At 39.1% G+C, this 24,758-nt stretch overlaps 1 protein-coding gene across 1 annotated transcript; it reads left to right on the forward strand.

The window, feature by feature from the left end:
- Positions 1–4,189: 4,189 nt before the first annotated feature.
- LOC110913202 (receptor-like protein 9DC3) lies at positions 4,190–5,884 on the forward strand. The gene has a single exon (XM_022158047.1). It carries the CDS (start codon positions 4,190–4,192, stop codon positions 5,882–5,884), a length of 1,695 nt encoding a protein of 564 aa, XP_022013739.1.
- The last annotated feature ends 18,874 nt before the right edge of the window (positions 5,885–24,758 follow it).

The raw sequence follows: 24,758 nt of genomic DNA on the forward strand, positions 1-24,758 counted from the left end.
TTTGACTGCCATGCTATAGTTCCTGTTCCTAATTGAAATACGTATCCAGATGTGCTCTTACTATCATCTATGTTACCCGCATAGTCACTGTCACTGAAACCCGTTAATGTCCCTTTCCCTCCTTTTGAGTAAACGAGTCCTTGGTTTAGAGTTCCTTTTATATATCTTAAAATTCTCTTTCCTGCTTCCCAGTGACTTCGTTTGGGCTGCTCCATGAATTGACTTATTTTGTTGACTGCAAACATTATGTCTGGCCTAGTATTTGTCAGATACATCAAACTTCCCACCAGTCTCCTATATAAATTTGAATCTACATCATCGTCCATATCTTGTTTTGACAAGCGCAAACCATATTCCATTGGAGTTGAAAGCGTGGTGCAGTTTGACATATTGAATCTATCTAATAAACCCTTTGCATATTGATGTTGTGAGAGAATGATGTTTCCATTGTTGAAAGTGACTTCCATTCCCAGGAAGTAGTGCAGCGTTCCCATATCAGTCATTTCAAACTCACGTTTCGTCAAATCTTTGAATGTCTTGAGACTAGACATTGAATCACTAGCTATAATAAGATCATCCACATACAGACAGATAATTATCCTTTCATCTTTAGATATTTTCGTGAATAAGGTATGTTCATACGTACACTTCTTGAATCCATGTGTAACAAAGTATCCTTCTATTCTACTGTACCAAGCTCTTGGAGCTTGTTTTAAACCATATAGTGCCTTCTTTAGTTTACATACCTTCTTTTCTTCACCTTTCACTACATATCCTTCTGGTTGTTCAGTAAAGACACATTCTTTAAGGTTCCCATTTAAGAAGGCCGTTTTAACATCCATTTGGTGTAAATACCATCCATGATGTGCTGCTAATGCAAGTACAAGACGAACTGTATCGAATCTTATTATCGGGGCAAAGACTTCTTGATAATCTATCCCGTATTTTTGACTATAACCTTTCACTACCAATCTAGCCTTGTACTTGCTTACTTTTCCATGCTCGTCATATTTCGTTTTGTATATCCACTTAACACCAATTGGTGTTTGATTCTTAGGAGGGTCCACTAGATCCCAGGTATTGTTTTTGATTATGGACTCCATCTCCTTATCCATGGCTTCTTACCATTTGATATCTTTGCTTGCCTCGTTATATGTTGTTGGGTCAGAGTCCGCATACAAGACAAAATTCACTACATTGCTAGCATTACTTTGGCTTTTGTTATAAAGTTCCCTTACTTGTGCTTCTGTTAGAGCCGAAGAACTTTGATATATTTCTGACACTCGTTTAGTTTTTATAACCTCATTTTCAGAATCAGATGAAGTATCTTCATGAACTCCGGATCCCTCACTATTTCCTGTTTCTTCATCATCAGCATTTTGCATATTATCTTCAATGTTACTTGTATGATTTTCATTTGCACCGCTCGCTGAAGGTGTTTCACTTCCGCTTCGGTCTTCTACCATATCTTCTACAGCCACAGTTTGATCATCATCACTTACATTATTCATTCCTATGCATAGCTTCCCATCGCTTCCTTTTGTGGTTACCCAGTGTTGACTTTCACTAAAGATTACATCCCTTCTTATGATTGTTCTATTTGTCACCGGATTATATAGCTTGTACGCTTTACTATGTTCGCTATATCCAACGAATATAACCCGCTCGGTTTTAACATCTAACTTGGTACGATTTTGCTTTGGAATATGAACATAAGCAATACACCCGAATATCCGGAGATGATCTACGTTGGGCTTCCTACCACTCCATACTTCTTGTGGTGTTAGTTCTGGAACACTTTTGGTGATAGTTCGATTCAGTAGATAAGTAGCACAAGACACGGCTTCGGCCCAATACATGTTTGGTAGTTCTTTCATTTTCATCATACTCCTACTTAATTCCATGAGAGTTCTATTTTTTCTTTCTGCTACCCCGTTTTGCTGAGGAGTATAACTAGTAGTAAGTTGGTGATGTATTCCGTTTTCCTTTAAAAAATTTTGAAATTCGTGTCCACAATACTCTCCGCCCCTGTCCGTCCTCATGCTCTTAATTTTATAACCTACTTGATTCTCTGCTAGACGTTTGAAGTTTCTAAAGTAACTTAAGGCTTGAGACTTGAACTTTAGAAAATATACCCATGTCTTTCTCGAAAAATCATCTATAAATGTAATAAAATACCTGCACCCTCCGATAGATTGTGTTTTCATGGGTCCACAGATATCAGAATGAATAAGTTGGAGAGGTTCACTTGCTCGCCATACAGCTTTCTTTGAGAACGGCTTTCTAGCATGTTTACCAAAGATGCATCCTTCACATATGTGCGATGATTTATCGATCTTTGGCAATCCACTTACCGTCTCATTTATGCCCATATCATGCAGAGTCTCGAAGTTCACATGTCCGTATCTTCGATGCCATAAAACCGAGTTGTCTTGAGTAGTCATGTTGCAAACTCTAGGAACTATGTCGTGTTTCAGATTCAACGGGAACATCTTGTTACCTGTCATCTTAATAGTTCCCATGCAGTGACCAGATGAGTCATGAATTGTGCATCCTTCTTTATTAAATCTTACATCATAACCCTTCTGCACTAACTGACCGACGCTTAGTAAATTATGTTTTAACCCATTCACATAAAACACATTCGGTATTTTCTTCTCTTGTCCCTTGATTCTGACATTTACCTCTCCACATCCGAGAACTTCTAACTTTTTATCATCTCCAGTTCTTACTTCTCTTTGTTCTGATTCGTCCAGATTTACAAACAGGTTTCTATTGCCTGTCATGTGATTGCTACATCCGCTATCTAGGTACCAGCAGTCGTTTTTGACTACTTCCTCCACATTAAAGATCATAAACATAGTGTCATCGTCTTCATCTTCTACATCTTCCTTATGTAACATAGCATTGTTTGATCTATCACTGTCTTCTCGTTTGTTACAAAATCTAGCCGTATGCCCTATTCTTTGACAATTGTAGCACCGAATCGAACCATTAAACCTGTTCCTTCCTTTTCCTCGTCCCCTTCCTGGAACATCATTTTTAAACTGTCTTGATCTATCATAATTACTCCCTTGAACTTGAAACGCTTGTTCTACGGATGTATCATCATACTGCTTTAACCTTAATTCATGCGATTGAAGAATACCTAACAGTTCCTCAGTAGAAATCATATTTAGATCTTTCGATTCTTCAATTGCCACGACCACCGATTCATACTTCCTAGTCAAACTTCTTAAGATTTTCTCAATTACACGTTGTTCATCTATTCGTTCTTCATTCATACGTAATTGATTGACTATTATCGTGGTACGGTTAACATAATCTTCTATACTTTCACTTTCTTTCATTCGTAAATTATCGAATTCACATCTTAGGGTTTGAAGCCTTACCGTTTTAACCCTGTTCTCCCCTCTGTATGCTTTGTGCAAAACTTCCCATGCATCTTTTGATGTTTTGCATGTTGCAATGCGTTCGAATACCATTTCGTTCACTGACTGGAACATAATATGCATCGCCTTCTTGTCCTTTTTAACCTTTTCTTTATAAGCATTCTGTTCATTCTCCGGTGCATTGGATGCAATTTCAGTATAACCTTCATCCACAATTGGCCATAAGTCTTGTGATTCTAGTAAAACCTTCATCTGTATATGCCAATGGTAGTAATTCTGTCCCAATAGTTTAGGAATTTGGGTTTGAATTCCACCATTCGTCGTCATGTCTACAGATCTGATGAAACTATAATCTTCTTAAACTGAAAAAATGATGATATTGTAACGAATCTGTCGAATAATGATCACGGATCGGTGGCTCTGATACCACTATATTGGATGAAATTTGTAAGGGTTAACAGAATGTAATTGATAGGGTTCTTGATTGAATTGGTGAGTGTAACATTACATGATACGAATATATATATACATCCCGGAGAAAAACTAATAACCGTCCCTAACTTTATATTATAAAGAATAACAATAATAATGATATAATGTTACCTATAAACTTAATAAACCTATATAAGATCTAGCTTATATTTAATATTGTTCTAATAAAAAATACTCTTAAAGGTCATATTCCTGTTTCTTTAGGAAATTTGAGCAACTTGGGTTATCTTCGTGTCGATGATAATAAGTTATCAGGTCCTCTACCTCTAGAACTAGAAACCTTGTACAATCTCGTGAAGGTCCATATGTCGTTCAACTTCCTAACGGGACAAATCCCATCTGGTCTAGGAAATCTGACTAAATTGTCTAAATTGTACCTCTTTTTAAACAATCTTACAGGTTCAATCCCACCAACGTTAGGAAATTCCAGCTCTTTAAGAAGTTTATATTTATATATGAACAAACTTTCGGGCCGAATTCCTGATGAATTAGGAAACATGAAGAATCTGGTTATGTTACATTTCGGCCACAATCAGCTCACGGGTTCCCTCCCGGTTTCACTTGGAAACCTGACCAAGTTAAAAATGCTGGATGTTCATGAAAACTTACTTTCTGGCATTGTCCCACCACAACTCGGAAAATTGGAGTCTTGGATTGAATTATCCTTCAGTCACAACAAGTTTAGTGGTCAAATCCCGGTTTCTATTGGAAATCTAAGTAGATTAGAGCTGTTTTATCTTAATGACAACCAATTTAACGGTTCTATTCCTAAGGATGTGAAAAATTTAAACTCTGTTGTTGAAATGCTCTTGCACCTCAATCAGCTAAGTGGTCCTATCCCAGATTCACTTGGTAACCTAAAACAGCTGGAGGAATTTACGGTTAATGACAATAATCTATCGGGTTATTTTCCTGAAACAATAGGCAAATGTAAAAATCTAAGTTATCTGATTTTAAGTGATAACTTGCTAGTGGGCCCCGTCCCTAAATCCATTTGCAAGTTGAGATCCTTAACGATTCTTTGTCTTGGGAATAACCAGCTTAGTGGCAGGATTCCGCAATGCCTGAGTAACCTTAGCCACGAGCTCCAAGTTTTGGATCTACGAATGAACCGCTTTCATGGAAACATTCCTGCAACATTTTTGAAGCAGAATAACAATTTAAAGTCTCTCAACTTGAACGGAAATCGACTTCAAGGGTCGATTCCTAGGACTTTGGTGAGTTGTAGGAATCTTGAAGTTCTGAACTTGGGAAACAATATGCTAACTGGTGGATTTCCACACTGGATCGATATCCTTCCAGAGATGCAAGTTCTTGTCTTGAGGGGTAATAAACTCAATGGGACACTACTCGCATCCAACACCACAACCCCGTTTCAAAAGCTACGAATTCTTGATCTATCTAGCAACGAGTTTTCTGGTCTACTACCATCAAATTACTTCAAGAACTTTAAAGCAATGATGGCCGTAGAGAAAGCTGCATCAGGAGATCTATACATGGGCGAAAATTACATGTATGATTACACAGTGGTGCTAGTGGTGAAAGGATTGAGTTTGGAACTACAGAGAATATTGGTCATCTACACAAGTATAGATCTTTCGGATAACAATTTTGAAGGGGAAATACCTGACCCAATTGGACAACTCAGATCACTTCTGTTTCTCAATCTATCGCATAACAGTCTCTCCGGTAGTATACCGACACACTTGAGCAACCTCGTACAGCTTCAACATTTAGATCTTTCTTCTAACAAGCTGGTAGGGGACATTCCTCAACAGCTTACAAGTCTGACATTTCTTGTAGATGTAAACTTTTCACAAAATCAGCTAAAAGGAGCCATTCCTAAAGGTGGGCAGTTCAATACGTTTGGAATTAGCTCATTTCAAGGGAACAATGGATTATGTGGATTCCCATTGACAAAGAAGTGTGGAGATGATGACGTGTCACCCTCTCCGACACTTGACGTTGAAGATGAAGATGAAGATGATACTTTCTTTTAATGGTTTTTCTTGGAGGTCTGTTGTTATGGGATATGGATTTGGGATGTTAATTGGATCGGGTATCGGGTGGCTTATGCTTCATTTTGGAAAGCCTAGTTGGGTCGTCAGAATCACTGAACAATCTAGGCAAAAACGAAAATAGGTTCTTGTGATCCTGTGCTTCCTAATTGCATATGTATGTACGTATATGTTGAACAAATGAAATGTTATAGGTTTCAGCTTCAATGTGTTTAACATCTCAAGATTACTCGTTTTTTACTCCACATGCTCTATAAATTTTCATCATGTACATGCAAATGATTGAAGGTATGAAAAATAACCTAGTGGACTAGAATTGTAAAAAACATGCAAATGATCTTTTGATCATGTACTAATTAATCTCCTTTTAAGGGTTAGCAGGAAAATGTCATCAACTTGTATATGAACGAACCCCAAGGAGTACCTATTACATGAGTCCAAAATCTAAATCATCCACCACTTTGTATAAAAGATTTTGTGGGAAGGTGTCCGGTTATTTGGAGGCCTAAAGTGAAAAAAAAGTTTTGGGCCTTTCCCGAATTTCATTATTATAAACCCTTCTCCTTTATTCGGATTTGGGATCGGCAATATGCATATGTAGGCAATGTTGTAAAACAAGATCTAGAAGGCTACAATGTAGGTTGCCGAGACGATTTTCTTCAACTCCACCTAGTTACTCGATAGTGATCAAGTCAAGCCCCGCCAACAAAGGCTAATCATCGGCTACCCTGTCAGCCAGAAGAGCAGAAGCAAACAAATAACATGCCGTTTGGAGGAAAGATGCGGTCGACCTCAGTCAGACCGGATCCAGTTGGTCAGCTCGGGCCGAATTTGACTTAAAAAAATAAAACATAATTTTTATGTCTATCATATTAAAAAATATCATTTTTCAAGGAATCAATATCAATTTTAAAATACTGTACTATTTGAACATGTATTTTTTATTTATATTATATTCATATATTCTGTTATAAATATTAATAAAATTATGATATTTAGCTCAAAAACTAATTTCTTTATAATTTTACATGTCCGAGTACTCCCCTAGTACACTAGTACTCTCCGCCTATGCCAAGTACTAGCAACTCCACAATCGACCAATTTTAGTGCGCCTAACGACTTCTGCAACCATTTATACAAGTAAGACCCTTAGTAAGAAAACTGAAAACGAATTCAGCGCCAAACCTATGCAGACCATAGCTTCATTGCAAATACAGTAGCCCACTTTTAGGTATTTAATATTTATTAGAGAAGCATTGTGACAATCATAACATTATAATATACATCCTAATGTTGGATCAGTTCTGTTTAAACATAATGGAAAACATGAATAATACCTGTTACAGCAGACAGGCCAGCAGAGAATCCAGTCAGAGATGCAGCCATTGAGTTAGACATGATTGTCAGGATGATCTGGTTTCTCCTTAGGGTGTAAAGTTATGATGGTGATGAACCGAAATTAGGGAGGTTTCGGTTATGGGGAGAGAGAGACGAATTTGATGTTATTGAGGGTTTGTGATTGTGTAATGTGTGTAACCCTTTAACTCTCTAATAAGCCCCTTATTTATACACCCAAGAGGAAACCCAATTAGTTAATAAGGGTAATATGGTCCATCAACAATCACCAACTAATTATTAATAGGTTATTAAATTTATTTTGATCTAATATAATATAAATGATTATATAGGCTACAAGATTAAATATTACATTTATATATATTTAATCTCACATTCTCCCACTTAGCCAAGTAATCATTTATCATGAGTATTAGGTAAGCCTGGCCAGGAGTTAACACTCATTTTAGCTTTAAACCAAGAACTATAGCAGAGAAATACAGCCGTTGAATCATCATTCGACTCAGGACCCCCATTAGTCATACTATAGCCTCAATTTAAAACCTAATAGTTATGATCAAAATACGCATAAGCCCTTTAGCGTCTGATTTGTATTTATATTTGTCTATATGTCATTACACCGGCAGAACATATGTTAGAGACATACAAAATCAAACCGAGGAAATTTTATTAATTAAAACATAAGCTAGTACAATATGCCATTAAATAAGGTCTTTAGTAAGTCCCATATTCGATACATGTTCTTCGAAAACTTTAGGTGGGAGACCTTTAGTCATCGGATCCGCTAGCATATCTTTAGTACTAATGTACTCAATACAAAGATTATTTTCCTCAACTCGTTCACGTACGAACAAGTATTTTGTATCGAGATATAAACCAGCTCCAGTCGAACTGTTACTGTTCGAGAAACTAACGGCAGCTGAGTTATCACAGTAAAGCTTCAATGGTCTAGAAATGGAATTAACGATTTTGAGTCCAGTGATCAGATTTCTAAGCAACATTCCATGACAGGTTGCGTTGTAAACAGCAATGTATTCTGCCATCATTGTGGAAGTTGTAGTTAACTGTTGTTTATGACTCTTCCATGAGATAGGTCTGCCTGCTAACATAAAGATGTAGCCCGAAGTGGATTTCTTGTCATCTTTGCACTTGGCAAAGTCAGAATCAGAATAACCTACCACTTCTAAGTGATCACTTCTTCTATAAGTCAGTTTATAGTCTTTCGTCCCTTGCAGATATCTGAGGACCTTCTTAGCTGCTTTCCAGTGATCTAGGCCAGGATTAGTCTGATAACGGCCTAGCATTCCAGCAATATAAGCGATATCTGGGCGAGTACAGACTTGAGCATACATCAGGCTCCCGACTACTGACGCGTAAGGTATCTGGCTCATTTGCTTCTTTTCAACCTCTGTTGTCGGACACTGGAATGAACCGAAAACATCTCCCTTAACTACTGGAGCGACGGAGGGTTTGCACTATTGCATGTTGTAACGTGTAAGGACACGATCTATGTAAGTCTTTTGAGACAATCCTAAGATCCCTTTGTGTCTATCTCGGTGAATTTCGATGCCAATGACGTAAGAAGCATCTCCGAGATCCTTCATGTTGAAGTTATGCGAGAGTAACCGCTTCGACTCATGCAACATGTCTAAACTATTGCTTGCCAATAGAATATCATCTACATAAAGGACAAGTATAGTAAAGTTACTCCCACTCATCTTGAGGTAAGTGCATTGATCCACTTGATTCTTCATAAAACCTTGCCTCTTCATGACTTCATCAAACTTGAGGTACCATTGACGTGATGCTTGTTTTAACCCATAAATGGATTTCTTCAACTTACAGACTAGATGCTCCTGACCTTCAGGTTTAAAGCCTTCAGGTTGTTTCATGTAAACATCTTCGTCTAAGTCTCTGTTAAGGAAAGCAGTTTTGACGTCCATCTGATGTAGCTCTAAATCAAAATGAGCTACTAGGGCCATAACGATCCTTAATGAATCTTTACGAGAGACAGGTGAAAACGTATCTTAATAATCAATTCCCTCTTTCTGAGTGTAGCCCTTTGCAACCAGTCTCGCTTTATAGCGTTCAACGTTCCCATTCGGATCCAGTTTTGTTTTGAACACCCATTTACAACCTACATGTTTGACACCGTTGGGTAATTCTACCAAATCCCAAACGTCATTTTTCTTCATGGATTCAAGCTCATCAATCATTGCTTTGTTCCATTCAGAAGACTGATCACTGCTAATGGCTTCATTATAAGAGATAGGATTATTGAGCTTTCCAGCATCCATTTCAGTCAGGTAGATAACATAATCATCCCAATTAGTAGGCCGTTTCTGCCTAGATGACCTCCTGAGCTGATTTGTGAGTCCAGCGTTGTCTTAGTTTTGAGCGTTTGATGTGCCTTCGTTATGAGGTATGATGTGTTCTGGTTGTGGAGATGGAGTTTGTGCAGTGGCTTCAGGTGCAGTTGCATGGGGTACAAGAGGAGTAAACGGAGTAATGGTAAGCGACGAGTCTCTCCCCCCCGCGTCTTGTACTTCTTGCAATTCTTCGTAAGGGTTAGTACTGCTCCCACTGACCTTGAAATCCTCCAGGAACGCAGCACGCTTGGTTTCAACAATACGAGTGACATGGGAAGGACAATAGAAACGATAACCCTTTGAATGATCAGGATACCCAATAAAGAAACAGGTAACTGTTTTAGGGTCAAGTTTCCTTAGGAAAGGATTATAGAGTTTTGCTTCAGCAATGCAGCCCCATACTTTCATATATTTAAGACTCGGTTTCCTTCCTGTCCAAAGTTCATAAGGAGTTTTAGGGACAGACTTAGAAGGAACTCTATTGAGTATATGAACAGCTGCTTTTAACGCTTCAGTCCAGAGGAATAATGGTAAATTAGTGTTGGCTAACATACTGCGCACCATGTTCATAAGGGTACGATTTCTTCGTTCAGCGACACCATTCTGCTGAGGTGTACCAGGCATGGTGTATTGGTTCACAATCCCCTGGCCCTTACAAAACTCATAAAATGGACCAGGAGCTTGACCCACATCAGTATGTCTTCCATACTATTCATCGCCTCTGTCTGATCTCACAACTTTAATTTGACGATCTAATTGCTTTTCAACTTCAGCTTTATAATCTTTAAAAGTTGTAAGAGATTCAGACTTTTCCTTTATAAGATACAAGTACATGTAACGAGAATAATCATCAATGAAAGTGATAAATGAAGTATGTCCTGTGATGCCAGCGATTTGATAGGGACCACTAATGTCAGTGTGAATGAGTTCTAATAAATTAGAGCTCCTAGTGGCACCTTTCTTATTCGCTGATGTCATTTTGCCTTTAAGACATTTGACACATGTTCCAAAATCAGTGAAATCGAGAGGAGGTAAGACTTCATGCTTTACGAGACGATTTAATCGTTCTCTTGAGATGTGGCCTAAAGGTTGATGCCACAACATAGATGAAGTCTCTAAGTCTCGAATTTGTTTCTTTTCCATCTTTGTGAGTGATTCATTAATATAATATGACAACAAAGATTTGGAAAAATTATCATCTAGTTCTAATCTATAGAGACCACCATCCAGAATGCCAGTACCATAAACAACGGAATCATAGAGAATAGAGAGTTTGCGATGACCATGAGAAACGACAAAACCGTCCATGTCTAACTTTGGTCCTGATACAAGGTTCCGAGTTACCTCAGGAACATATAAGGTATCATAAAGTTTAATACATAAACCATTTTTCAAAAATAATTGTAATGTTCCTATGGCCTTCGCTTCTAATTCCCGATCATCCCCAACTTTAAGTGTTCTTTGGTTTCTTCCCAGCTTCCGGATTGTAAGGAATCCCTGAAGTGAATTGGTAACATGAACCATAGAACCAGAATCAAACCACCAAGAATTAGCAGGAACGTTTAAATTAAAGGACTCAAGTATCATGAAAAAATCGTTACCTTTCTTAGCCAGCCACTCCTTAAAGTCAGGGCATTCCTTTTGCTTATGTCCTGTTTTCTTACAGAACTTGCAATAGGGTTTGCCTAAGGAGTTCTTAGAGCTAGAAGGTGCACTTGTATTAGGATTTGGATTTGGCTTTTGAACCTTAGAAGCATCCTTTCTTGGATAAGAGTTCTTCCTCTTCTTTGAGCTGGAGGTGGTGAAGTTAGCAACATCAGTAGTGCGATCCATCTTCATACGCTCTTCCTCCTGCACGCACATAGCGATCAGCTCACTCATCGTCCATTTGTCCTTCTGAGTGTTGTAATTGATCTTGAATGCTTCATAGGACGAAGGAAGCGAAGTGATGATGAAGTGGACAAGAAAACCATCACTGATTTCCATCTCTAGGCCCTTCAGCTTATTGGCCATGTCATGCATCATCATGATGTGTTCGCGAATGCCGCTCCTCCCATCATATTTAGTTGTCACCAGCTTGAGGATAAGAGTGCTTGCGTGTGCCTTTGATGTTCCCTTGAATTGATTCTCCACAGAAGCCAAATAGGTTTTAGCATCTTTAGAATCAGGAATGGCCCCTCTGATTGAGTTATGAATGGACTGCTTCATGAACATGAGAGACATGCGGTTACACCTAGTCCATTTATCATGGACTATCTGCTCAGCAGCAGTACTTGTAGCGGTAAGGTCCGCTGGCTTATTCTCTCTTAAAGCATAATCAAAGTCTAGCAATCCTAGAGTAAGCATGAGGGCATCCTTCCATTCAGCAAAGTTATCACTAGTCAAAGGTGGAATCCCGCAATTGGGTGCTGATAGTGGAAATAAGATGAGCAAGTTATGATACAATCGAAGAAGTCATAATGTGATCTAATGGGCTTGTTACACTAAGGCAGGCATAAATAATGACCATTTTAATTATGATGCTGTGATAATGTCTATTACTAACATCAAAATAATAGACTTAGTAAAAATTCTACTTAAACGAAGACAAATCAGCTTTGGCCAGAAGTGTAATCATTTAAGTATGTGTGCAAAGTAATCGTGACAAATCAGCTTTGGCCAGAAATGAGATAATCACTTTAATTATGCACTTTGTCAAGCATGCTAAACATAAATGAATTAAATCAGCTTTGGCCAGAATTAAGACATTTCACGTTTGTAATGCATACTTAACATAGCTTTCATGATACTTGAACAATAAATAGATGTATTTGATGTGTGTAAAATGCAACATATAAAACACATCAATTAAGGCATAAAACTAACCCTTTTTAAGTACTAATGTTGGAAAAAGAGTGTTTTTGTCTTCCTTTTGTATTTTCAGGATGAAATGAGCTTAAAATCACAAAAGAAGCAAAAAGACCACTAATTCTATCATAAATACAAGAAAAGGAACAAAAGTGGACTACCCGGACCCTCAACGGCACCTCCCAAGACAAAGAGAAGAAAACAGAGTCTGAACACGCCCCGTGTCCAGCGAACACGGGGGCGTGCCCAGGAAGCAGCAGAAAAGACAAACCAGTAGAAGCTTCCATTGCTCACCACGGGGCCGTGCCCAGCGGGCACGGGGGCGTGTTGAAAGTACAGCAGGCGCATTAATTGTAATTCGCAATTACAATTAATGAAGAGAGAGAGTGTCAGGCGGGCACGGGGCCGTGTCCAGCCTTCTGTTCAGCCTATAAATAGAGGAGCTTGGTTTCATTCTCCTTCATCCCTTGGCACACCAACTCTCTCACACCTCATCCACCACCCACCACCACCATAACACCATCATCCACCACCATCATCCATTGTCCATCATAGAGTGTGTGAGTCGTCTCGGGATCCAAGATTGATCGTAAGAGTTCTTGACAATCAAGGCCATGTTTGCCTAAGTCTCTTACATCACTTGGTGAAGACAAGTGTTTAGTATAATACTTTTTATTTTTAATCTTTTGCACTTTTTATTTGGTTTTGTATTAATGACTTTAATAACTAGTTACTTATGTTGAAGGTGATCTTTCCTTATCGTTTGTCCGTGGTGTCTTGGCATTATTTTACTGTCTATATAAAATAAAAGATTTTCACCATTCATATCTCCACGGTCTATATGGAGGTATGTTAGCTACCTGGTCGGGGGTTAAGGGAACGGTTTGGTAAAGGTCTTGCCCTTGTTCAGCGTTTAGAGGTCCTGCTTGGGACCTGGGTCAAATTTAGTAGGATCTCCTTCAATACCCATAGGTATTGGATGGCGGGGATCCAAACTCTTTGACCCCCTCATAAGCTAACTACTATTAATACTATAACCCGGCTATTTAGGACTGTATCCCTGCTGGCTCAGACTACTTAGCCGAGGGTAACGTCACCGCCAAAAGCGGGGCCTACCATAATTTGCATTAATAACTTAATTCATTATCTTTCAATAATCCGACCCTTTAGGATTGTATCCTTGCTGACTCAAACTACTGGGTTGAGGGTAACGTCGCCTTCAAAAGAGGGGCCTACTACAATAACTAAGATAATCTCTTAAACAAGTGCAAAAGTGCGAAAATAATCAAAGGTTATACTAATACACGTGTCGGATCCAAGTGATTCATCTTGTCTATCTGTTTTTATTTTATTTTATTTTTCAGCATTTAGTTAGTTTTTATTTTTCTTAGTTTAAAACATTTTTCTAACTTTTTGATTTGATTAGACGTTGAGGATAAACCGGTATTAAAAGCTCTTGTGTCCTTGGACGACCTCGGTATCTTACCAACACTATACTACGTCCACGATGGGTGCACTTGCCCATATGTGTGTTTAGTGTTAGTAAATATCGTGTTTTATAAATTTAAAACTTGGCTAAAAGTGTAAAAAAGGGCTGAAATATATATCTAAAAATATAACACACTTCACGCACATCAAGCTTTTGGCGCCGTTGCCGGGGACACAAGGATTTTAAGAAAGCTTAAAATCGACGGCCTAATCTATTTTTCAAAACCTTTTTAAAACGCGCGCATTTTTCTGCATTTTAGTTTAGTTTTGCATTTACAGTAGCCTGAACACGGGGTCGTGCTCACTGAACACGCCCCCGTGCTGCATATTTTTAGAGTAGATACCCAGATACAGAGTCTGAACACGGGGCCGTGTTCACTGAACACGCCCCCGTGCTCAACGTGACCAGTCAATTTAATTAAAACGCCCAGATACAGTCCCTGAACACGGGGCCGTGTTCACCAAACACGGGGCCGTGTCCAGCTTCTGTTTCCGTCTTATTTTTGTTTTCTGGTCCCGAGACTCAGTTGTGATCTGTTGAGTGATTCCTATGGATCAATACTCAAGAGGTTACAACTACACCTATGATGAGGATGATTATAGAGGTAATTATTGCACTAATTGTCGTAATGCACGCTCGGTTCAATATAGTACTTCATATCAACCATCCAATTCATACAACCATTATGAGGAGCCCAGGTACGAGCCATCAACTTCATACACATCCTATGAAGACCCAAGGTATGAATCTCCTCCCTCATACTCATATTTTGACGAACCAAGGTATGAGCCTTCATACTCATACTTTGAGGACTCCAGATATGAGCCACCACCTTCATACTCTTATTATGAGGAACCATGGCGTGAACAACCCACCTCATATGAGTACTATGAAGAACAAAGTTTCGACCCTTATCCATCATACACTTACAATGAAGAACAATGGTGTGAACCATCTACTTCATATGAGTACTATGAGGAACCAAGGATCGAACAACCGGATTCAAGCTTTGAGGATCCGAATTCTTTCAATCTCACCGAAGTAACTAATCGGATAATAGAATAACTTAAAACTATCGAACGTTGCATAAAAGAATCTCGCGCAAGGGAAGAGGAATCCCGCGCAAGAGAAGAGTTAAAAAATGATAATAACGTAGAGATAGTTGAAAGTGTAAAAATGGAAGAACAAGAAGGTGAAAAACAGACACATGAGTTAAACAACGAAAATGGTGAGTCCAATAATGTTAAAATTCAAGAAGAGTCTAATTTTGAGGAAATTATTCTCTTGTCACCTACTTTCGAAAATCATTGTTTAATAACCCCTCATGCCAAGTTTTTAAAAGAGTTAAACACTAATGCTAAAATCAATGACTTAGTAAGTGTTAAGTTAACTAATGATCAAACCTCGCTAATAAAAGAAGATCCTTTTGAAATTAACATCACACCGGTTCCATGTTTCTTTCAAAATTCGTTTATTAGTAATATCACTATTGATAAAGATCTTTGTGTTAACATAATGCCTAACTACATTTTTGAAAAGTTAAGTATTAGTGATTTTACTCCACTTCAAATACCCATTTTTCTATCCGACCGAAAAGTAATGAAATCAATCGGTGTAGTTGAAGATGTTTTGGTTCAAATGAATCAAATGGTAATCCCAACCGACTTCGTCATTTTAGATGATGCCCCCTAGTCTTGGGAAAACCTTTTGTACAAACTCACAAAGCTTTGAAAAACCGGAAATTCAACAATCTACCTCTTCAATTAGGGGCATTCAAAAGGAGCATAGATCTTGAGCGCTCAATGAAATATCCTTTTGGCAATAATGACCCCCTAATTGAAGATGAAGCTGAGCCACCCGATACAACTGACGAAGAAGACCACTTTGTCGATGAAGAGGTAGCCATAGAACAAACTTTTAAAGTTCTTGATCTAGACGAGCCACAAAATAAGGTGTCTCCTAAAGACCCACCCATTGAGCTCAAAGAACTCCCTAAAGGTTTGGAATATGCTTTTCTAGGCAAAAATGGTAGTTTACCTGTAATTATTTCATCTAAATTAACTAGCATAGAAAAAGAAAAATTAGTTAACCTACTTAAAAAACACAAAAATGCGATCGCTTGGAAGCTTGTAGATATTAAAGGAATAAGTCCTTCCATGTGCACGCACAAAATTTTAATGAATGATGACTACAAAACGGTGATTCAACCACAACGAAGAGTGAACCCCAATGTTCAAGAAGTGGTTAAAAATGAAGTCATCAAACTACTAGACGCCGGACTAATCTACCCTATCTCCGATAGCCCGTGGGTAAGTCCCGTCCAAGTAGTCCCAAAGAAAGGAGGTATGACGGTAATAACTAACGAGAAAAATGAATTAATACCCACGAGAACCGTCACAGGATGGAGAGTCTGTATAGATTATAGGAGATTAAATGAAGCAACAAGGAAGGACCACTTTCCTTTACCCTTCATTGATCAAATGTTAGAAAGATTATCCGGTCACAAATTTTATTGTTTCTTAGATGGTTTTTCAGGTTACTTCCAAATACCAATAGCACCAGAAGACCAAGAGAAAACAACTTTCACATGCCCCTACGGAACTTTTGCATATCGACGCATGCCATTCGGTCTATGTAATGCGCCTGCAACGTTCCAACGTTGTATGGTCGCCATTTTCCATGATATGATTGAAAAAACCATGGAGGTCTTCATGGATGACTTTTCCATCTTTGGAGACTCATATGATCAATGCCTCGATAATCTTGAACGAATGCTATCCCGATGTGAGGAAACTAACCTCGCCCTTAACTGGGAAAAATGCCATTTCATGGTAACAGAGGGAATAGTACTCGGGCATAAAATCTCAAGCGAAGGAATGGAAGTTGATCGAGCAAAAATAGAGACTATTTCTCGATTACCCCCTCCATCCTCCGTGCGAGCCATCAGAAGTTTCCTAGGGCATGCCGGATTCTATAGAAGGTTTATCAAGGACTTTTCGAAAATTTCAAGACCTCTAACAAAATTGCTTGAAAAAGATGCACCCTTCATCTTTGACAAGGAATGCAATCAAGCATTTCTAACCCTCAAGGAAATGCTAGTCAATGCACCTATCATGATAGCGCCAGATTGGAAATTTCCTTTCGAAATCATGTGCGATGCAAGCGACTTTGCTGTTGGAGCAGTCTTGGGAAAGAGAAAAGAAAAACATTTCCACCCAATTTATTATGCTAGTAAAACTCTAAATGATGCACAAGAAAATTATACAACTACGGAAAAAGAGTTACTAGCGGTGGTATTTGCTTTTGATAAATTTCGTTCTTATCTTGTTCTTTCTAAAACAATAGTTTATACAGACCATGCAACCATCAGGTACCTCTTCAAGAAGCAAGACGCAAAACCCCGTTTGATAAGGTGGATTCTACTCCTCCAAGAATTCGACATTGAAATCAAGGACAAAAGAGGAGCAGAAAACACTGCTGCAGATCATCTCTCACGCTTAGAAGACCCAGCTTTGGAGACAACCAGGGACGAGCAAATCAACGAAAAATTTCCCACGGAGTCCCTAGAAATGATGGAAAGCAGACAAGAACCATGGTATGCCGACTACGCTAATTTCTTAGCCAGCGGTATAGTCACCAAAGGATGGCCACATCATCAAAGAAAAAAATTCTTTGCTGATGTAAAGCATTACTTTTGGGAAGACCCCTATCTTTTCAAAATGTGTGCCGACCAACTCATCCGAAGGTGTGTCCATGGTAATGAAGCACGAAGAATACTCCGTCATTGTCAACTCGAAAAAATATTAACAAGGTATGGGGTCTATCACCGGGTCTCAACAGCATATCATCCTCAAACAAATGGGCAAGCCGAAGTGACTAATCGAGGTTTAAAACGAATACTTGAGAAAACCGTAGGAATAAATAAAAAAGAATGGGCCGACAAACTAGACGACGCTTTATGGGCTTTTCGAACCGCTTATAAAACCACTATAGGCACAACCCCATATAAACTCGTCTATGGAAAAAGTTGTCACTTGCCAGTAGAAATCGCTCACAAAGCCTACTGGGCAATAAAAAACGTAAACTTAGACTTAGAAGTTGCCGGTAAAAATCGATTTTGTCAAATAAATGAATTAGAAGAACTTAGGAATTATGCATATTCTAACTCCGAAATTTATAAAGAAAGAATGAAAAATTTGCATGATAAATATATTAGATCTAATGAATTTCGGGTTGGAGACCAAGTTCTATTGTTTAATTCGCGACTTCGATTGTTTCCTGGTAAGTTGAAGTCTAGGTGGTCGGGACCTTTTTCAGTCACCCATGTTTTTCCTCACGGTGCAGTAGAGATTAAAACTCGAAATGGAACACCATTTAAAGTCAATGGCCAACGGCTGAAACTCTACAGAGGATCCATTGAGGATGAGGAAGAGGAAATCGCACTTCAAACGGTCAACGAATAAACTCATACCCGACATGTTACAGGTAAGTATACGTTCAAAACCGGTAAAATCATCTAACCATTTTTCGGAAATAAGGGGCATGCACACGAACACGTAAAAAAAAAAAAAAAATTTCAAAAACTTCACCCGGCACGGGGCCGTGTCCGCTGGGCACGGGGCCGTGTCGAGGCGACTGTCGGGATAAAACCCTCTTTTTCTATCAGTTACACCATTCCACACGCCCCGTTTCGCCGAAAACTCTCTGGTTAGAGGCGATTTTCTGCAGATTTCGAACGTCACCACCGAACCTAACAACGTCAAGGTATGATTCTATCCTTCTTAGTAGTTAGATTAGTTACTTGCATGTAGTTAAAACATCAAAAATTTGGGGGAAATCTAGGGTTCTTCATGTTCATCCGGATCGAACTCGAAATTTTTGATGAAAATTGTTAGTAGTAGTTTAGAGTAGAGTAGTAGGAAGTAAATAGACATATATTGTTGATAGATTTGTCCGATTTCCAACTAAAAACACAAACCCTTGTTCTTGAACCGAAAAACACAAAATTGAAAGGGTAAATGGTTTGATTTTGGAAAAATGACAATTAGGGTTTCATTTTCGGGGGAAACCGCTGCTACTAGGCTAAAAATTTTCAGGTTTTCGAAACCGGGACGAAAAAATGAAAATTAGGTGTTACAGACGCCTGGACACGGGGCCGTGTCCGCTGAACACGGGGCCGTGTCCAGCCCACTGTTTGCAGTTTTCAACCTGAATTTCCATGTTCCGCACTAACTTTTGCTGTATTCTTTTCAGATGTCTAAATTCACACGGTTTAATGCCAGCGAACTTGACGCCAGGGCTCGCTACGAGGTCCTACAAACAAGGCCCGAAGAGTATCCAAGGAGGGCATGTACTGATCTGCTGACAATGGTAAACCAACTGGACCGCTTCAACAACATAGTGACGGGTCCACTGCACGTCGCATTGACTGCCCGACTTCGGTCGGTCCATCAATGCACAATGGAGTTCTATAGCACATTCGTCTTCAACTCGAGATGCGAACCGTTTGATCACGAGGCGATCGAATTTCGATGTGGAGGTACGACCTATAGAACCTCCATGGCGCAGTTCGGATCAATCATTGGGTTGTACAAAGATGAAGAAGCGGGGAATGAAGAGAATACCGGGGGATTGCGAGACTTGGATGCAACCGAACGTCAAGCCGCATGGGCTCAAATAGGTGAAGGAATCTACAACCCAAGCAGCACCAAAAGTACCAAACTGAGGGACCCGTTATACCGCTACATCCACAGGCTCCTCACGTACTCGCTGAACCAACGCCATGACAGTAGTGGCGTTGTTGGGTTAAAAGATTTGGTTGTCCTTCACTGCATCCACAACCGGAAGCCTCTTGATGTCCCTTACCTCCTACTGCGGAACATGCACTTGAACCGCCTTGCCTCTGCTCCTACACCAATCTTCTTCGGGGGATGGGTGTACCGTCTTTTCAAGCACTTCACGAACATCCCGAAGTCCTTCGAAAGGAGTCCATGGTCGGGACGGGTTGATTACCATATCTGCCGGGCCATGAACTTGCTCTATGAAGCGGAGGACGGGACGGTGAGCTTTCAGAGGACACAAGGCTACGCATGGAACCCGCAAGAGGCTCTAGTTCTTCATGCACCACCTCCACATTATCAATACCCTCCCCAAGGCGATCAGGGTCAATCCTCCTCTCAAGGAGGCGGTTTTCCTAATTTCCAAAGTTTACATGATCTTTTGCAGGAAAACCTCATGTGCACCAGGAACACCTACAACCTCGCCAACAACACACACCTCCGGGTTGGAGCTATCGAACGCAGCGTCAACGATATACAAGATGATATCGGTAGCATCCGGGAGTACATGGCGGGGCAAGGGGGCGGAGGTAGAGATAGTGATGAAGACATGGAGTAGGAGGCTGGGAGGAGCAAGGGGCTAGCTGGTGATGAGCCCACAGGTTTGATTACCCTTCTTATCCATCGAACAATTCATGGCCTGCGTGCCATTTTTCAAGACAATTTACTTTCCTTAACTCTTTTCTTTTTATCTTTATTTTGTTTTTACTTTATGTTGGATAATATTTGACTATGGTAAGATTAGGATGGTTTGTGCTTGGATGGATGGTATGGAATGATTGAACAGGTGCAATGCAAGGGTTAGAGTGCTAAACATTAGCACTCGCAGCCCTAGGATGAAGAAACCGGGAGAAAACCCCATTTTTCTGGCTAACAGACTGTCCACACGGGGACGTGTCCAGCCAACACGCCCCCGTGTCCACCTCCCAGTTATGCTGTTTGGCTACTGACCTGCAGATTTTTGCCTGACACGTGGCCGTGTTCACCCAACACGCCCCCGTGTCCACTCTCTGTAAGTTTTTCGTTACTGGCAGTTCACCACGGGGCCGTGTCCAGAGTGCCAGTAACACAAATCTTTGTTTTTAAACACACTTTTTCACATTCTAATCAACCAAAAACTTTATTTTTGGACACATTGAGGACAATGTGTAATTTAAGTGTGGGGGGGAATGCTAAAACCTTGAAATTTTGCAAAGTCCTAAAACAAGCCTTACACAAAACTCTATTGGAACCGCTAAACACCCCAAATTTTTTCAAAAACATTTTTCATTTTTTTTATTTATTTATTTACTTGTCTTAGTTTAAGTTGGGAATAACAAGTTATAAAAAGGGTTATATTTTTACAAATTTACAACCAATAGCGTCGTGATAAAAAGAAACTAACATAAGAAAATTATGAAACGGTATAACAAGTCTAGTTAAAAATTCGATTATATATACTTGGTCACGTTAAAAACCCATTCCCACAAAAGTGAGTTTTGAGCCTTTATTGAGCATAAAAATACACATATTTATATTAAATGCTCATTTTTCGTTTCTTGTGTGAATAGCCGCTCGGTCTTTACAAATCCAGAACTTGCCACGACGATACATTCCCGGTCCTTACCAACTTAAACCCAAGTAAGTAAATGATGGAGGCATTAGGACTAACTATTTTTCTTTCAAAACCATTATTTTTCATTTTTTTTACCTACCCAAAAATCCCCCTAGAAAACCCCTTTGAGCCTAAACCTTTCATTTCATTACCCCCAAAAACAAAAATTTTTTTTTTTACCCACCAAAAACCTTTTCATTTTTTCACCTTTATTTTAGTAACAAGCTCGGTTTTTCATAAACATACCCTCTACGTGACGAAAAAAAAAAAAAGATGATGAATAATGAAGTCAAAAACAAACAAAAGCTACAAAAGCTTGTTTGGAGAAATACTTCAAAAATAAATGTCACTAAGGTATTTTACGAGAACCGACACTTGTTACGATTTTCGCCCTTTTTACTAACCACTAACCAACCACCCACCTTTAAACCCAAGCCTTCACCCTAAAAGACCTCTTGATATTTACAAAGGTAAAAAGTTAAAAAGGAGGAGGATTGATCGCTTGGCAAGCCTATGGAAAACGTAAGTCCGTGCCGCTCTCGAGCGATTCACTTAAATATACACCTTCGGCCGAGTGATTGAGTGATCTCCCGTGAGGTATGTGAACTTGTATATAAATGGAATTTTAATAAGGCATGTTATGCCCAAATAAGTAGTTTATCTTATGAAAAGTTCAAAATAAATCATGACGAATAGGATTGTAAATAAATAAAAAAATAAAACCTATACAAACCTTGGATTCCCGACACTCTAGGACAAGCTAAAAAAAAAAAAAAAAAAAAAAAAAAAAAAAAAAAAAAAACTTCTCTTCTACCTATTCCATTTGGGAGTGTAAGCCACATTAAAAGAGTTTTGCTTGAGGACAAGCAAAAGTTCAAGTGTGGGGGTATTTGATGTGTGTAAAATGCAACATATAAAACACATCAATTAAGGCATAAAACTAACCCTTTTTAAGTACTAATGTTGGAAAAAGAGTGTTTTTGTCTTCCTTTTGTATTTTCAGGATGAAATGAGCTCAAAATCACAAAAGAAGCAAAAAGACCACTAATTCTATCATAAATACAAGAAATGGAACAAAAGTGGACTGCCCGGACCCTCAACGGCACCTCCCAAGACAAAGAGAAGAAAACAGAGTCTGAACACGCCCCGTGTCCAGCGAACACGGGGGCGTGCCCAGGAAGCAGCAGAAAAGACAAACCAGTAGAAGCTTCCATTGCTCACCACGGGGCCGTGCCCAGCGGGCACGGGGGCGTGTTGAAAGTACAGCAGGCGCATTAATTGTAATTCGCAATTACAATTAATGAAGAGAGAGAGTGTCAGGCGGGCACGGGGCCGTGTCCAGCGGACACGGGGCCGTGTCCAGCCTTCTGTTCAGCCTATAAATAGAGGAGCTTGGTTTCATTCTCCTTCATCCCTTGGCACACCACCTCTCTCACACCTCATCCACCACCCACCACCACCATAACACCATCATCCACCACCATCATCCATTGTCCATCATAGAGTGTGTGAGTCGTCTCGGGATCCAAGATTGATCGTAAGAGTTCTTGACAATCAAGGCCATGTTTGCCTAAGTCTCTTACATCACTTGGTGAAGACAAGTGTTTAGTATAATACTTTTTATTTTTAATCTTTTGCACTTTTTATTTGGTTTTGTATTAATGACTTTAATAACTAGTTACTTATGTTGAAGGTGATCTTTCCTTATCGTTTGTCCGTGGTGTCTTGGCATTATTTTACTGTCTATATAAAATAAAAGATTTTCACCATTCATATCTCCACGGTCTATATGGAGGTATGTTGGCTACCTGGTCGGGGGTTAAGGGAACGGTTTGGTAAAGGTCTTGCCCTTGTTCAGCGTTTAGAGGTCCTGCTTGGGACCTGGGTCAAATTTAGTAGGATCTCCTTCAATACCCATAGGTATTGGATGGCGGGGATCCAAACTCTTTGACCCCCTCATAAGCTAACTACTATTAATACTATAACCCGGCTATTTAGGACTGTATCCCTGCTGACTCAGACTACTTAGCCGAGGGTAACGTCACCGCCAAAAGCGGGGCCTACCATAATTTGCATTAATAACTTAATTCATTATCTTTCAATAATCCGACCCTTTAGGATTGTATCCTTGCTGACTCAAACTACTGGGTTGAGGGTAACGTCGCCTTCAAAAGAGGGGCCTACTACAATAACTAAGATAATCTCTTAAACAAGTGCAAAAGTGCGAAAATAATCAAAGGTTATACTAATACACGTGTCGGATCCAAGTGATTCATCTTGTCTATCTGTTTTTATTTTATTTTATTTTTCAGCATTTAGTTAGTTTTTATTTTTCTTAGTTTAAAACATTTTTCTAACTTTTTGATTTGATTAGACGTTGAGGATAAACCGGTATTAAAAGCTCTTGTGTCCTTGGACGACCTCGGTATCTTACCAACACTATACTACGTCCACGATGGGTGCACTTGCCCATATGTGTGTTTAGTGTTAGTAAATATCGTGTTTTATAAATTTAAAACTTGGCTAAAAGTGTAAAAAAGGGCTGAAATATATATCTAAAAATATAACACACTTCACGCACATCAGTATTAAATCAGCTTTGGCCAGAATTAATACATCAGAAGCTCATTCAAGTAAAGCTATTTTGGTTTTGCAAAAATTATCTGATTCTGATAAATTAATTAAGTGTTAACAAAACCAAGTATTTAATAGCAAACCACCTGTTAGCGCGGATCGAACTTTGTATAAAAGATTTTGTGGGAAGGTGTCCGGTTATCTGGAGGACTAAAGTGAAAAAAAAGTTCTGGGCCTTTCCCGAATTTCATTATTATAAACCCTTCTCCTTTATTCGGATTTGGGATCGGCAATATGCATATATAGACAATGTTGTAAAACAAGATCTAGAAGGCTGAGTACTCACCGGGGTAATTGCTACAATGTAGGTTGCCGAGACGATTTTCTTCTACTCCACCTAGTTACTCGATAGTGATCAAGTCAAGCCCCGCCAACAAAGGCTAATCATCGGCTACCCTGTCAGCCAGAAGAGCAGAAGCAAACAATTAACATGCCGTTTGGAGGAAAGATGCGGTCGACCTCAGTCAGACCGGATCCAGTTGGTCAGCTCGGCCCGAATTTGACTTAAAAAAATAAAACATAATTTTTATGTCTATCATATTAAAGAATATCATTTTTCAAGGAATCAATATCAATTTTAAAATACTATACTATTTGAACATGTATTTTTTTATTTGTATTATATTCATATATTCTGTTATAAATATTAATAAAATTATGATATTTAGCTCAAAAACTAATTTCTTTATAATTTTACATGTCCGAGTACTCCCCTAGTATACTAGTACTC

Source organism: Helianthus annuus, chromosome 15, assembly GCF_002127325.2.
Source record: "Helianthus annuus cultivar XRQ/B chromosome 15, HanXRQr2.0-SUNRISE, whole genome shotgun sequence".
Taxonomy (NCBI): domain Eukaryota; kingdom Viridiplantae; phylum Streptophyta; class Magnoliopsida; order Asterales; family Asteraceae; genus Helianthus; species Helianthus annuus.